Below are 15,732 nucleotides of genomic sequence, written 5' to 3' on the forward strand. Positions count from 1 at the left end.
ATGTTCTATCTTAGATATTTCATGTTGCATTTCTGCCACTTTTGTAGTTTGAGCATGTACGGGGCGAAATCGGCGCTCGATGCTATTGTTTGGATCGGGGTTTTGGGGAGGGGATAAAATTTTGAGGTTTTAATCTCCAAATCATGTTAGTTTGTTGATATTTGGTGTAGCATTGGTGTATTTTTCCTAGTTCCAACTATAACATGGCAAAAACAGGTTCTACCCTAGGGTTTAGACTGGTGGTTTCTGTATGGTTTAATTTTTGGGCCTTTTTTCTTCAGTAGATGAGAGCATGTATGTACGGATGTTGTACTGGTGGAGTCCATGTTTACTGTGCAGATTAGGAAGCCCATATTTCTCGGTTTAGATATTTCATGGGGGATTTTACATGGGCCATGCTCGAAGTTAGAAATATTATTTCGGATAGAGTATTTGGTTTGATCACATTGACAAGTTCAGTTGGTCACCTTCATCTAATGATGATATCATAGAGGAGACGAGTTATGAGAAGAAGGGAATAATGAAAGTTTGTTATTGTATGCCTGGTCTGCAAGTGAGCACCAATGGACTTGTAGAGAGATAAATGGATCCTAGGGCTAAACTTGATGGGTTTGCTAATGCACTCACTACACTAGTTGTGTCCAAAATGTAGAATATTCTGCTTATTTCATTGATGTTCGTGATAAGATCTCTGGAACTTGTGATAAATACAAACCAAAGTATGTGAGAGTTCGCATGCAACGACCTCCATCAGCACCAACTGTAGGAAAAAAGAAAGGAGTGTAGAGTAATATATTTGGTTCTTCCTCATGTGCCCCAAACTCTTCAATAGGAGCATCAACACTTGTGCTTGCGGGTGGTAGGGAGTTAGCGGAACACTCCAACAATGACAATGTGAGCTTCAATGAAGAGGACGAGGAAGACTTTAATGAGAACACTAATGACTATGAAAGATGGGAACTAGCCAGAAGAAGAGCCCAACACATTACAAAAAAAACAAAGAACTAGAAAAACATTGCCATTCACGAAGAGGAAAAGGGAGATTTTTTCATTTTCTTTTGTAGTATTCTTATCCTTTTGTAATTTTCTTTTCTCTTGTAACCTAGAGCGTGGCTTTGTACTCTTTTTTTGTCTTTTAAAGGATTGAATGTTTTAATGAGGCAGTCACTAGTAAAGCTCAAAATTTATACCACATGACACTTTGCCTCTTTTTTATTCCTTTTTCTGCATTTTTCAGTTTTTCCTATAAAAAATCGAAGTATTTGGGCCATAATGGACCTGAGGGCACGGGCCCGCTCACTTATAAACATGACTAGGCGGGCCGTGCCGTGCCTGCCATGTTTACGCGTGTGCCAGGCCGTGCCGGCCCAATTGGTCAGGTTTGGGTCTGCTGTTTCGCTAGCCCGCTCGACTGCTCCTCTGCCGACCCCTAAAAAAAAGACTGCTCCTCTGCCGCCGGACCTCCACTCTCCCGCCAGGCGCCCGCCGGTCGTCCTCCGCCTTCCTCCCTGCACTTCCTCCACCGCGCGATCCCGACCCGCCTTCTCCGCCCCGCACCGCCGCCCGCTCGACCCGAGATCTCCCCTGTCTGCGAAGGCGACAACCAGCAGCCGCGGCCCGAATCCAGGGTGGGAGGGAGATCTGCCGCGCTGCTCTGCTCGATGGAGACTGGAGCGGAGGCGGGCGGCGGCAGGCCGGAGTACAGCATCATCGTTCCCACCTACAACGAGCGCCTCAACGTAGCACTCATCGTCTACCTCATCTTCAAGCACCTCCCGTAACCCCCTGCCTTTACCCACCTGTTTTGCTTGCCCATGCTCATCCTCTTCTACTTCTCCCGGTAGGTACTAGTTGAGATCGTTATCTCTGTAGGGCGGAGGGCGTTCGTGATCCAGAATTCCAGATAGATTTAGAGCCGTCTCAGATTTTCCGGTTTGCAGATAAACTTGGTCGTTGACAGCAATCGAAATCTTTGTTTACAATTGACTGCTAATGGCTCTGGGATTCTCCAATTCTCCACTTCCACAGTGCAAATGTATAACACGCCTTTGGAACTAATTATTACGTTGGATTTAGGCCATGAGATATGATCGCTGTCGCATCTCATCATGTGTAGCTGCCAAGTGCTAGTGGTGCCGTCAGCCGTGCTCAGCTGAATTCAGTCCCTGTTGTCCGCTTGATCTTGTGACAAGATCTCTCAAAGGACATAGATCAAGCAAGGCGACCGTGTCATATGGATATTTCGAAACTAGTTTCCGGTTCATGTTATTTCTCCAAGACTAGGCAGTTTTCCAGAGTTATCCAAAGTATGTGTGGTCCTGTCAGTGTGTGCAGCTGGTTTCAGTTACGTAGCACTTAGCGCCGTTTATACCCTAGATGACCTTCATCATAGTGCATCCTTGGCTAGTTTTGGGCGGTCAGCATTACAACCTGTTTTGTTGCTTCTGTGTACTCATATTATCTCGTCAGCTTAATTTTGGTGTATTTCAAATGGCAAGGCTGTTGCATATGTTTTACTAAACTTGCTGCAACTTTCTACTGTAGTGATTCCAAGTTCGAAATCATTATTGTCGATGATGGAAGCCCTGATGGCACTCAAGACGTTGTAAAGCAGTTGCAGCAATTATATGGCGAAGATCGTGTTGTAAGTAATTTAACAAACATGCTGATGTATGAGTTTATATGTATATATATGTGGTCCGGGTTTCGGTTATTTATGACTTACCTCGATATCTTTTATCTAATACCAGCTACTGCGAGCTAGACCAAGGAAGCTAGGACTTGGTGAGCTTAGCTGCCCATTTCGACATATGGTGAATGTTATGCTTGATGTTCGTGTTAACAAACTTCTATAAACATTTAGGTACTGCATATATGCATGGATTAAAGCATGCATCAGGGGAGTTCGTTGTTATAATGGATGCAGATCTATCTCATCATGTATGATTCTTCACATTTTCTTCTCTCTGTTATTTGGCATAGTTAAACTATTTAAATAGTTCTGTTCCTTTTAGTTACTGATGATTCCTTTTTCTATTCTGAACAGCCAAAATATTTGCCAAGCTTCATCAGGTCAGAATCATATACTCAGTGATGCTTTTGAATTTATCCAGAAAGAAAGATTGGATTTACAGCTTTGTATTTTGTTTTACTGAGGAAACTGGAAGGAGCTCTGCCTATTCTCTGCTGCTGCACCTCCTTCTTTCTTGGATCCTCTATCGACGTGTGTTCTCGTGTGCTTTGTTTCTAGATAGATACCGGTTATAATTGTGTGGCAGTGATGAGAAATTGAAAGGCTGGTCTTATGGCTGCCTCCGAGACACGAATATTCGAGATCTTCTCGTCGTCGTTCCGGGATGGTAGTAGCATGATGTGATATGATTCGGCGAAAGGTTTTCTCTGAGCCATTTCCCCCAGGTCTTTACAGAGGCTGACATGGGCACTGACACTGCCCTACTGTATGCTTTGAAATATTGTGTACATTTAATCTGTTCTGTTTTGATTGGTCTGTTCTCTTTGGCAAAATATGTCTTAGTTAACCAGTTTGCTCTTGTCAGGTCTAGAAATGGAATCTTGGCTAACCAAGTCATAGATATGTACTTGTGTGATAGTTGTTTGATTTAATGGCTGAAACTACTCCAGCGAGGTTTGGTGTAGCTAAGCTCTCCGAGCCCATGGGAAAAAAGTAATTAGGAGTTAGAAGAACCTATATAGCTTTTCTTTTAATCATGTTCCATCAATGACCAGGAAGCAAAAGGAAACCGGTGCTGACATTGTAACTGGCACCCGTTATGTTAGCAACGGTGGTGTCCATGGTTGGAATCTTATGCGTAAGGTGACTAGCAGGGGAGCGAATGTTCTAGCACAGACGTTGCTACAGCCCGGAGCTTCTGATCTGACTGGATCGTTTAGGTGTGTCTCATTTCTATACGAATAGAACAAGCCCCTTATAATTTCTATTGTTTGACACTTTTGCCGGTTTCCTAGGCTATATAAGCGAAGTGTTTTGGAGGATGTCATCTCCTGCTGCGTCAGCAAGGGCTATGTATTCCAAATGGAGATGATTGTCAGGGCTACTAGGAAAGGTTATCACATCGAAGAGGTAATCGGTTCCATTTTCATTTGTGTAAGGCTGGATTTAAAATATCTTGGCTTTGATAGTTGTAAACTTTGCTTGTCATGTCTAGGTCCCAATAACTTTCGTCGACAGGGTTTTCGGAATCTCAAAGCTCGGTGGATCTGAAATTATTGGATATTTGAAAGGCCTTGTGTATCTGTTGCTCACAACATAGGGGAGACGCATGGTAGATTCTTGTTAGTGTTTTTTTCCTTATGTTACCACAGCTTGAGTTACATGAATTTGCTAACATTCTCAGACTTAGTTGAATTATGTACACAAGTTTTTGTCTATGAGTATCCTTATGAATCGTGTGGCATCTTGTGTTCCATGACTTGTAATTACTCAACTGCTTGCTACCTTGGGAGAACTTGTGTACATAAGAGGAAAATAAACAGAAGAGCATTCCTTTTGCAGTTATCATGCAAGTAAAATACTCCCTCCATTCCTAAATATAAGTCTTTGTAGATATTTTACTATGCATCACATACGGATGTATGTAGATGCATTTTAGAGTGTAGATTCACTCATTTTGCTCCGTATGTAGTCCATAGTGAAATATCTACAAAGACTTATATTTAGGAACGGAGGGAGTACATAAACAATAGGAAAGGAAACATAAGAAAATTTCTTAATTCTTATGTTTAATTTGAGTGTAGAATACTCCGGGGAGAACAGCCATATATTACATCAAAGGAACTACCTGGAAATTCTCTTTTTCTAACTTCTGTGAAGCACCCAAAAGAAGTTAGGATGCACTTCAGACTTTAGAAGAAGTTGCACAATGACAATACAACAAGTACCAGAGAGCAAACTGGCCTAGAAATTCTGAGATGCACAAGTTGCTGCCGACCCACAGATGACTAAGTTAAGCCCACAGTTAAAAGAATATTGAAGTCAGCCCCTAGGACTTGATTTGTTAAAAAGGGTGAAGAGAATTGCTTGGTTAATATGCGGAAGTCTGGACGAAAACCATTACAACACTCCCACAAAACAAGGCACCCCGGTCTACCTGGCTACCCACAAGATCCACGCACACCGCCAAGGAGAGAAACGCCGTTGAGATTGTCTATGATATGTCATTGTGATCACTTCTTCAATAAGCAACTCCGACTTCATCATGGACAACCAACCAAGAGCCTCTGTCATCATCATCACTTCTCCTCCAACAAGCAACTCCGACTTCACCATGGACAACCAAAGAGCCTCAAAACAAATGTTGCACAAGAAACCTGCCGGCATATGCCAAGAAATCCACCAGCCGCGTCGAGGACTAGGCAGCTCCGACTTCAGTAACAAGCCTTGTAGGAGTATCAAGCCTTGTAGGAGAAAGAAGCGCCCCTTGCACCAACATAGCCCGACCTGGTCATTGCATGGCATTGTTGCCAGTTGCCACCACGTCATGCCGAGACAAAACAAACAGTCGACGACGAATGATATGCCACGACCCCACCCCACTCTTCTTGCACATCGTTGTCACACGAGTCACAACACCAACCAGCCACACCGTCGGTCAGGCACGTAACCACCACGATGGCATACACATCCAGCACCAATGATGTGCAAGATGGATCAAGATTTTCAAGACGGCCAGAATCCACAAGAAGAGCTTGCTCTGGAAGTTCCGGATCCACAACTATTGCCTACAATTCCTCTATCTGAAGCTGCATTTTATCGTCAGCAGGTACTCCGATCATACCATTCTCAGAGCATTACTAGTAGAGCCCTCAAACGCTCAAACACCTAAAAATAACTGTTTTTTTTACAGGTTTCGTCGAAAAAAAGCCGTAGACTAGAACCCCTTAATCCTCAAACCCTTAAAAAAATTTTAAAGGTCCAACCCTCAAACCCTCTCCCAATTCTCAAAAGTAAGGGTTGGGGAGCAAAACCTACCCCAACTCTCATTTGGCGGTTATAATCGCGCGGGAGGGAAAAATTCTCCCAACTCCCGCGCCCACGCCTACGCCAGCGACCGCCGCTGCTAGTCGCCCCCGTCGCCGGCGGCAGCCCCGTCGACCTCCCGCGCGCAACGACAACGTCGTTCATGGAGAATATTCTGTTATAAGGGTTGGGTTTGAGGGTTCTACTAGTAATGCTCTCAGCCGGTAATGAATGCTGTAACCCCCAAATATAGGTTTCTACTTTTGGGGGCCAGATACATCAAGAAGAGTCAAGGTTTCGTACCCATCCTTTATAACCTTTATTTATTATTAGTTAAGACCATTTTTAGTCTGTTGGGTATAAAGATGTTTCAACACAAATGATCGAATTTGAGCTTGGTCATTAAGCAAAGATTTTCTTAGCCAAGATGATTTATAGTTGCCAGTAGGAACTAAGCATCCCACATTCCACTGCCAACAAGTATCAACGGCAAAAGAGGGGGGAAGGGGCCCCATGAATTCGTATAGAGCTGATCTGCAGCCGCTGTGCGAATTACACTACCTCAGTACCAAGGTACATAAATGGACAGAATGATTTTCATTGCATGCACCGAGGCCGTGACGCAGAATCTAGCTAGGTTTACTACCCAATTGGATGACCGTTCCAAAGCACTCTACAAGATAACCAAGCCATGTCATAAGGCCAGAACTTGAGACTTGAGGTCGATTCCGTTGAATATGAATGTTCCATTCAGCGGCACAAACTGCTTGGTCACCAGCTGGACAAGGAGCGAAACAACTTGTTAGTAAGAGACAACAACATAATCCTCCTGGTTATAGCTAGCTCGATAAGGTCGGTGAAGAGAGGAGCATACCTTGATAACTTCCTGGGAGGCCACTCCGCCTATGAAGGCAGCGACAGGGTGAATCTCTGCACCCGCAAACCGGCACACTTCAGCAATCAGGTCTTCGGACAAGGATGATCCCTTCAAACCCATGTCACTTAGCACCGAGACAGCAGCCTCCTTCAGCCTAGGAACATCCTCACCAATCTCACTAGTGAATCCAGTGCTTAATCAGTATTATAAAAACATTAAAAGCATGATATCACAATTATCGCCACAAGTGAATGCACATTCTTGTCATGTACCTGTCGAATATTCCAGGTAATCTACTGTAGTTGGCAGCAAGCCTGTCAACAGCCCGTAGCAGAACATAGAAGTTCATTGCGAAGCTGCATCAATAAAATCGCTTGTCATTTGAGAAGCCAATAAATTTAGAACATAAAAGAGGAATGCAAATAAACCAGAGGCTAACAGCTCCAACATAGTCGCACACAATATTCAAAGCGCATAAACCCATGTGTGCACAAAACTTGCAGTGCATTTTGTAATACGGTCAACGATGGCTGAAAGAACATTTACTTCTAACAAGAAAGAAACTCGTGCTGGTAGCCTGATACTGGGAACAAGCAAATGGAAATGTTCTGCTCTAGATACCCACATGAAGGGCCACCATAGTATCTGTATTACAGTAGTTTCACAAAGTGCCTTTGAAAAAAAAAGCTAAATTCTACGCATTTTAGAATTGCCTAGTTCTAGATGCCCTGCATATGATAAATACTACTCCCTCCGTTCCAAATTACTTGTCGTAGAAATTGATGTATCTAGAACTAAAATACATCTAGATACATTCATACCTGCGACAAGTAATTTGGAACGGAGGGGGTACTCCCTCCGTCCCAAAATTCTTGTCTTAGATCTGTCTAGATACGGATGTATGCAATACTAAAACATGACTTGATACATCCGTATTTAGACAAATCTAAGACAAGAATTTTGGGACGGAGGGAGTACCTCTGTTCCGAAATATAAGATGTTTTGGATACAGACTGAAATGAGTGAACAAACACACTAAAACGTGTCTACATACATCTGATTCAGAAAAAGGTTTAAACATCTTACAATTGGGAACGGAGGGAGTAACAATATTGCAGAACATACATAATAGTAATAGCATGAAATGTGAAAAATGTATAATAATTTTCTGTGTTGGTTACAACAGAAGAGATGGAACGAAAACATAAGAATAATAGATGCTGACCAACTGTCTTCGTCGGCGAAGTACTTTTTAACTTCAGATAGGACTGGAGAACTGAACTCCTCCTCCATACTGCGGTATCTACAGACCTAGACAACAGAAATCACTCAACAATGGGAGCACATATAGTTGATCCAAAAGAACAAGAATGGGGAAAGGTAGAAACAAGATAAATAACAGGTTCCAATAAGAATGGTCGACTTTTTGGTCATCTTTTACAATATTTATGTACTTATTATACAATCAAAACTGTTTAAAACTAAAAGCTAACAGTTAGCACATGTAGCAAGAAATTTAAGCCAGAAGTTGCACTGCCAATACAAGACTTGAATGTGCTGTGCAATCTGCTCATTTTGGAGGAGAATCTACAATAGTCCTATCACCTAAAAAAAGATTAACAAATAAGTGAGCAGTAATTGGCACATCATTTCATGGAAATAAACTTTAAAATTCATCATCAAACACGGGAGTGGATAACAGAACACTGAAAGGTATATCCATCATAAAACCAAACTATCTACCACAATCATCAAGGGTTCATGCAATAAGATATTCGATCAGAAAAAGAAGTTACAAATATATAAGCCCCTGAAGATAACATCTTACTTTGAGTTTTCTAGTGTTTTTGCAGAACGTTTTGATACATGCCCTTGAAATAGAATCAGGGTCTCTACCAATTCGCTTCAAAATACTCTTCACGCGATGCTCTATGGCAAGACAATCAGATTCAGCCTTAGCTTGGTAAATCTTTTGTAAGCTTACATAATACCTGCATTGGTCAGAAAACGGATCCTTTATAAAGTTCATGTAATAGAAGATACAGTTATGGCAATAAACTTGAACCTGAGGGATGATAGTTGCAAGAAACCTACTCAGTAAGTGATGTCATATCCGGTATTGTTCCTTCGAGAGGTAGCTCACCATTGCCCTCATTTGCAATAAATTCCTGTAAAACAGAAAGAAGGCAATGCGACTTAAGAAATGGAAAACCATGGTAAGAAAGAAATGATTGCACAAAAAGATGTACAAAAGGAACCCTGTGCCTTCACCAGGTAACAGTTGTGGACAGTTTCTGAATAGTCCATACATTCACTTCCTAAAACAGCTACCTAGCATATAGGTTTATTGCTCTAATGGGGCCTCTCCAGTAATAACTCATATGTGGCTTTAGCTAATAAAAAACAAGTTATGAACCACCTATCATCCACTTCAGCTGAGGCTTCTAGCTAGAACTACTTCATCCTTTGGCTTTAAATAATTGTAGCATAAATGCGGCTGTAAGTATATCGGTATCATAGAGTAAAGTCGCAACCCCGCACCCATCCACACACACATAAGAAACTTTCTGAATTTGTGCCAACGACATCAAAAGGTATCTAGCGAGTGGTATTTCACATAACAGTGCAGTGGCAAATGTATTAGCGTTCATCCTCACTATGTTCAGATATTAAGGAATCATGGGCTATCTAATGAAGGTACCTTCAAAGAAGCAACTAAAACCCAGAAATCTGAAGAAGATAAATTGACTTCAGAGGAGCTATCATCAATTATCTGACGGATTTCATCACCTAGCAAAAAACATCATGAGTCAGAACTATCAATTCTGCACAGGTGCACTTTATCTATACAAATAAATAACAGAACAAACACATCATCTAGAAATAGGACTACTCAAATTTCAAAGTAAATTCATGAAGCATATATATTTGTGAAAGGAGTAAGTGACAGATTTTTTTTCAACAATACATGTTATAAATCGTTTCAGAGCATGTGGCTGCCATTATTTTCATGACATCTTAGTGCTACCATCAGGTGACATAACATGAATGGTATTGTTTTCCTGTCAAATCTACCATGCACACCAATATTAGCTGACACCAACGCCATGGTACTGTTTAAGGAAAGGATAGAGAACAGCAAAATGAACTGTTATTCATATACAGTTCAAACTGACAAGCATGTGACTGAATAACCTAGCAAATGCTCGCACCAGAAATATAAGGTGACAATGTTATTTTTATAGTATAGCCAGATGGTACTCAGATATTACAGTTGCTGCTCTGCAACAGCACCATACACTGTAACAAAGCAGGTTATCTTTGATCAACCACCACGGATCACTGTAGCATTCTCAAAAATAATAGCTGTGGGGGCATCCCCCACTGTTTTCCCTAAAGAAAAGGCTGAAGCAGATAGCTGAACTCTGATCTAGATAAATCCACAAACTATTCATGTTTAAGACTCAGTAAACTATGTGAAGCCATTACTAATCCGAATGCAGACTATATGTAAAAGTTTAGTGTGAAGAAGTTTTGGGGCTGCCACATAGGTTGCACTTGCACTCATTAAATATGTTGAGCACGGAGTTGAAGTCGCATTAATTCAAGTAGTTTTCATGTATGGTATGAAGAAAAGTAAGCAGCGAATCGTGTTGAAGTTACATTCATAAAAGTAATTGTAGAAGTAACTTACTGATTCCTGGAGTTACTGAAACTTTATATGAAGATTCTACTGCTTCTTTATAATTGTCTTCATCTACGTTAAGCATATGGGCTCGAATTAGGTCCTGGCAAAAACAGTAGCTTAGTCAACGACCAGAGAAATCTGTTCAATTTGTCGGCCAGCAAACCCAAAAGATCATGTACCTTAAATTCCCTTTTCTCTTGCCTGGTCGAAGGTAATTGCCCATCGTGTGCATCAGCCCATTTTTCAGCAAGCCTCACGAGGATAACAATGTATGGAGTATGCTTGTGCACAACAGGATCTTTGTCACATATATCAATTGACTTTGCAAATCTGCAAGTCAATAGAAAATCAGCAACAAATATTTCCTTGAGAATGAGACAATTATCATACAATTTTTTCTGCAAACAATAGAGAAATGAATATCTCTTACTGCTTGAGTTCCGGCCAGGGATTGTGCAACCGTAAGTCATCCAAAGAGTGGTCCGGTTTTGATTCTATAACACAGTGCTCCTAATAATACATTACAAGAAAAAAAATGGTCAATTTTCTTAACATGATTTGGCCCATAACTTCACCCAAATATGGTTAGATGCTGGTGTATAATGAAGTACTAAACCGGATCAGCCACTCAGGTGGCAATGTATCAAACAAGCAAGAATTTACAATTACCAGTCCTTGCAATTGTGATATAATGACATCATGATAATTTGGTATATGGAGGCACTATACTTATTTTTGGGGTTACGATAGATATATGAAGTACCTTGATGCTGACCCTGACAAGCCCAGTTAGACCATATGAACGCGCAGCAACCAACACAATATTTGCGCTCCTGCAGATACTGTCTAATTTCAATAAAGAACTCTCCGGAAGCTGCAGTAGTGAAAATTTGGTATCAGTAACCTTATTTGAGAGGCGCACTCTGCATATAGATGTTTTTTGCCCAGAAATAGGCTAAAAGACTTCGACAGCAAACTGGAAATTCTTGTGGCATCTACATTCAACAAAGTGCGGGAGATAAAAACTGTAAAACAGGTTCGGCGCTAACAGTGACATGCCAAAAATATGAATCATCGGTCTACTCAATAAACCATCGATTGCAAAGATGGCCAGATAGGCAGTATACGAACCACACCATATCCCTAAACTATGCACCCAGTAATTAGTATATCATTAAGGGAAAATTAAACCAAATTTTAATTTAATGGTAATTCAGATGCCTGTTTTTTTTGTGTGTGTCCGCAATAGATGTATAGTGCAATAAAATTTTGTAGCAAATGAAAATAACTAATTATACCAGTTGGGAGATCTTACATTTTTACTTGTAACAATTTTCGTGCGACCACCGTGTTATGAGTAGTTTACATAAGTAGATGAAATGCCCATGCCAGTTGACCTTAAGTAGTCACTTCATGTCTTATTTGACACTGAATTATGGTGATCCCATTTGGTTGAACAGCTTCCATGACACGACATGGGCATTTCATCAAGTTGCACAAAAATGTAGCATTGCCTTCTAAACATGTTCGATGAAAAGTGAGAGGACAAATATATTTATCTAACTTTAATTAATATATCCCCAAAAGAACAAAAGACTTCTTGCAATTTTTTAAATGGCAGCTTCAAAACACTGCCTAATATCATGTGGTCACAGGCTCAAATCATGTTGTTCTCTGATATGAAACAGGAATTTCAGGTAGTCACCTACCACAATCCAAATGTTTTCCTGCTTAAAAAATGCTATGACAGGTGTTGACCTTTACTATTAATTATACAAAGAGATTCACTTCTTTCCAGGATACAACTATTTGTAATCGAAAGTAAGCTGTATAGGTTATTCAGTTATGACTTATGAATATCTGGTGCATTGCCCTGACCCTACAAACTTACTAACCCACAACCCAAGATTTTAATCACTCCAATTTTTTGGCTTCACAGAAATCACAAGTATTCGTTCAGCAAAAAAAATCTACATAGGAAGCACCAGCATATTAATCGCTGATTTTGCGGTTTATCTTGGGAGTGTACCAAAACACACACCTGGGTAGCAAGGACAATAGTGAACTGGGAAAAGAATGAAGGATTTGTATCTATCATTGTTGCTGGTGACTCCTCAACATACTTGGCTTTCACAGCATCATTGAGCTCTTGTAGGAATGAACATATAGATTTTGCTCTTGATTGACCCAAGCACCCTTCATCCACTGAAAATAAATATAGACCTCCCAGTAAATATGAGTGTCATCAATTTAGGAAACGAATTCAGGAACAGAAAGGACTGCATAGCTAAGGACTTACACAAAAAATTGTTTCCCAGGTCCGATTGTTCGACTTTGGAGCCATCAACAACAGTAACACTCCCTATTCCTCCAAGCACAAGGTTCTTCAGCGCTTCAGTTCCTGTAGGGCCACAGTTAAGCAAGCATATACTAGCCTTCTCCAGTGCAGCCTGTCCTTGATCACCCCATATCCTGTAATTCACATTTGAAACACCATGTAGCTTTCAATATGTGCATATGTGTGTCCTCAGATTTCATAGGGAGTAACTTACGCGGATAATAATAATAATAAAACATATATCATACTATAGCATAAGACATAATTGGGGGAAAGGTGAAGGCCATACAATAGAATGTGGGCCATATTAAATTTATAAAGTAAAGCATGTGCCATGAATTATAATTTTGATTTACACTAATCAGCACCAAGGATTTGTAACAGGAAATGTTGTTGCTATCCTGGTCTCATGGATAAGCAGGTTTTGATAATGCTGAATTGCTTGTTCCAAATAGATAGCTCGATTACAAAATTTCTCACGCCATTGCTATGGATGTGATAAAGGATCAATCAGAAGGGACAAATCGTCCAGATTAAACAAGGAGGCAGGTTAAACTAACAGCTGCGATGGGCTGACAGGTGACAGACACCAAAACTCATGCGCCTTGACAAAATTTCCAGACCAAGGGTTTAAACATCTCAGCTTTTCAGGTAACTGGGTAGGAAACTTGCAGCTGGCTCAGTCATCAGTACCCAAAAAACGGTTTCAGAAACCCAAACAACAGCAGCTGCCCAGACCCCGCAGCGTCCGAATCTTAGCAGCAGGCCACCCGCTAGCCGAATCACAGCGGAAGCATAAACCCTAGATCAGACGTCGCCCCGTGCCCAACCCGAACCCGACGAGCCCGAGCGTAATTCCATCCGCGGCAGAACCCTAAACCCCTCGAATCGACGGCGAACGCTCGGAATCTACGCGCCAGTCACGCGGAGATGTGACCGAGGGTGTGCTGGAGGGAGGGAGGGAGGGAGGAAGAGGGCCGACGCGTTACCTGAGCTGGCGATCGTACTTGGTCTTGGGCTCGGCGACGGCGGCGGCGGCGGCGGCCATGGCTGCGGAGGCGGTGGTCTCTCTACTGTGGCTGCGGCCGAGGAGCGGAGGTGGAACCAGGTGGGGAATCGCGACCCCTCCCTCCCTAGCGTGAAGCTGCTCGCGCGATGCGGAGGTGGGTGCAGGCGTTTTGCACCAGCTCGTGCGTGCATCCAGTTCCAAGGAACGGCCGCCGGATCACGCGTATCTCTCAGCCTGTCTCAAAGCAAACCTGGCCTTATGGGCCGTATCGCGCGGGCCGCCCGTGGGCACGGATTTTTGGCACGGCACGCGATCAAAAGGCCCGGCCCGTGTTTGCCTCGCCATGGAACAAGATCCTGAAAGTCAGGCCTTAAGGCCAGGCACGACACGCACGACCTTTGTAAGATTTTTTTTGAGCATCACTACAGACATAAGCGTTCATATACACGCGCATACACTCATCCCTATGAATGCACACATGCACACCCTACCCCTATGAGCACCTTCGAGAGACTGAGCCGGCATATCATTTTGAGATTTACGAAGTCACCGTAGGCGCCTCGTCATCGACGGGAACGTCTCCTCCCACTGAAAGCGCATCGCCGGAAACCCTGAAATAAATCCAGAAATAATGCGAGCACCAGGATTTGAACCCTGGTGGGTTGGGGATACCACTGTCCACCTAACTATCTCAACTACAGGTTGGTTCGTCACGACCTTTGTAAGATGAATAGTACAAGACGAGGTTAATAGTACAAGACGAGGTTAATAAGTGAACTTTTTCAAATGTTTTCGATGAAGACCCCATATCTGACAAAAAGGGCCTGCAGCTACGGCTCCATTGCACATGGTATTTGAAAATTTTGAAAAACACACCTCCGTTGCTAAAAAAATCTTAAACCAAATACGTGAATACATACACACATGCCTAAAAAGAGAAATTTCTGACATAAATAGCATCCATTTTTTGCTATATAATGTTAGAATTTTGTTTTTTTTTCTATAGCCCAAAACAAAACGAGATTTCTACCGAAACTTGCCATGGGTATTCGAAATGTGTATATGTATCCCCGGGAAAAATTTCGCATTTTTTTGAAACTTCAAAAACACAAATTTCAAAATGTTTAAATACATGGAGCAATGGAGCTCGGGTGCTGCAATCCCTCTCTCCCATATCTGGTGGCTTTCCGACACATTTTTTCTAGCATTACTTTCATATTTTCGTTTCCGATGTGACTAGTGCAATTATGGGTGTCGTCAAGGGCATCGAGAGCATTGGTACAATCAAAAACACCATTATGGTCTTAATCCCAAAGGGATCATCCTACTGTTCTCTCCGAGTCTTGCCACATAAGTTTATGTAATGTCACATATAAGATTGCTTCCAAGGTTATCGCAAACCATTTCGAAATCATTTTGCTTGAAGTCATTTCAGAGTGGCAGACGACCTTTGTTCCAAAATGTCTTCTAACAAATAATTTTATGGTGGTATATGTGTGACTTGATTTTATGAGAAGGAGCAAGCCAAGAGCCCACGTGCAGTGTGTGCTAACAGTGGATATGATGAAAACACACGACCAGGTGAAATGGTCGTATCTACAAAAGACAGTGAAAAAATTGGTTTTAACATGCATTGCATTTCGGTTGCTATGGACGCGATTAGCTCATTATCTTTTTTGATCATGTTCAATAGGGAAAAGAGGCATCCATCAAGGAGATTGTATTTCATCCTATCTTCTTTTTACAGCAAGTAGAGTGTCTTTCGTGGAGCGTGAAGTATGGTGCACGGGCACCATGGTGCCCTTTATTTAAAAAAATAAAA

The 15,732-nt window shown here is 41.8% G+C and overlaps 2 protein-coding genes and 1 non-coding gene across 5 annotated transcripts; 2 read left to right on the forward strand and 1 right to left on the reverse strand.

Moving 5' to 3' along the window:
• Positions 1-1,407: 1,407 nt before the first annotated feature.
• Positions 1,408-4,426, forward strand: LOC123104527 (dolichol-phosphate mannosyltransferase subunit 1). Of its 2 annotated transcripts, XM_044526397.1 has the most exons (8): positions 1,410-1,777; positions 2,545-2,644; positions 2,751-2,784; positions 2,864-2,940; positions 3,047-3,072; positions 3,748-3,912; positions 3,988-4,102; positions 4,188-4,426. In XM_044526397.1, exons 1-8 carry the CDS (start codon positions 1,662-1,664, stop codon positions 4,290-4,292), a joined length of 738 nt encoding a protein of 245 aa, XP_044382332.1. In that variant the 5' UTR covers positions 1,410-1,661; the 3' UTR covers positions 4,293-4,426. The 2 variants fall into 2 exon arrangements, with proteins under 2 accessions (XP_044382331.1, XP_044382332.1); XM_044526396.1 differs by having other exon boundaries at positions 1,408-1,777; positions 3,988-4,426.
• LOC123109401 (small nucleolar RNA snoR113) lies at positions 3,273-3,408 on the forward strand. Its single transcript, XR_006452632.1, has one exon. It is a non-coding gene; the product is annotated as a small nucleolar RNA snoR113 (small nucleolar RNA).
• Positions 4,427-6,481: 2,055 nt separating the features above from the next.
• LOC123104528 (NEDD8-activating enzyme E1 regulatory subunit AXR1) lies at positions 6,482-14,134 on the reverse strand. 2 transcript variants are annotated; one of them, XM_044526399.1, is made up of 14 exons: positions 13,891-14,134; positions 12,863-13,035; positions 12,605-12,768; positions 11,327-11,437; positions 10,994-11,073; positions 10,743-10,893; positions 10,570-10,663; positions 9,577-9,665; positions 8,970-9,043; positions 8,704-8,866; positions 8,101-8,186; positions 7,148-7,231; positions 6,873-7,029; positions 6,482-6,776 (listed from the first exon to the last, which is right to left on the reverse strand). In XM_044526399.1, the coding sequence occupies exons 1-14, from the start codon at positions 13,947-13,949 to the stop codon at positions 6,693-6,695; spliced, it is 1,569 nt and encodes a 522-aa protein (XP_044382334.1). In that variant the 5' UTR covers positions 13,950-14,134; the 3' UTR covers positions 6,482-6,692. The 2 variants fall into 2 exon arrangements, with proteins under 2 accessions (XP_044382334.1, XP_044382333.1); XM_044526398.1 differs by having other exon boundaries at positions 6,873-7,053.
• Positions 14,135-15,732: the final 1,598 nt, after the last annotated feature.

Source organism: Triticum aestivum, chromosome 5A, assembly GCF_018294505.1.
Source record: "Triticum aestivum cultivar Chinese Spring chromosome 5A, IWGSC CS RefSeq v2.1, whole genome shotgun sequence".
Lineage (NCBI taxonomy): Eukaryota > Viridiplantae > Streptophyta > Magnoliopsida > Poales > Poaceae > Triticum > Triticum aestivum.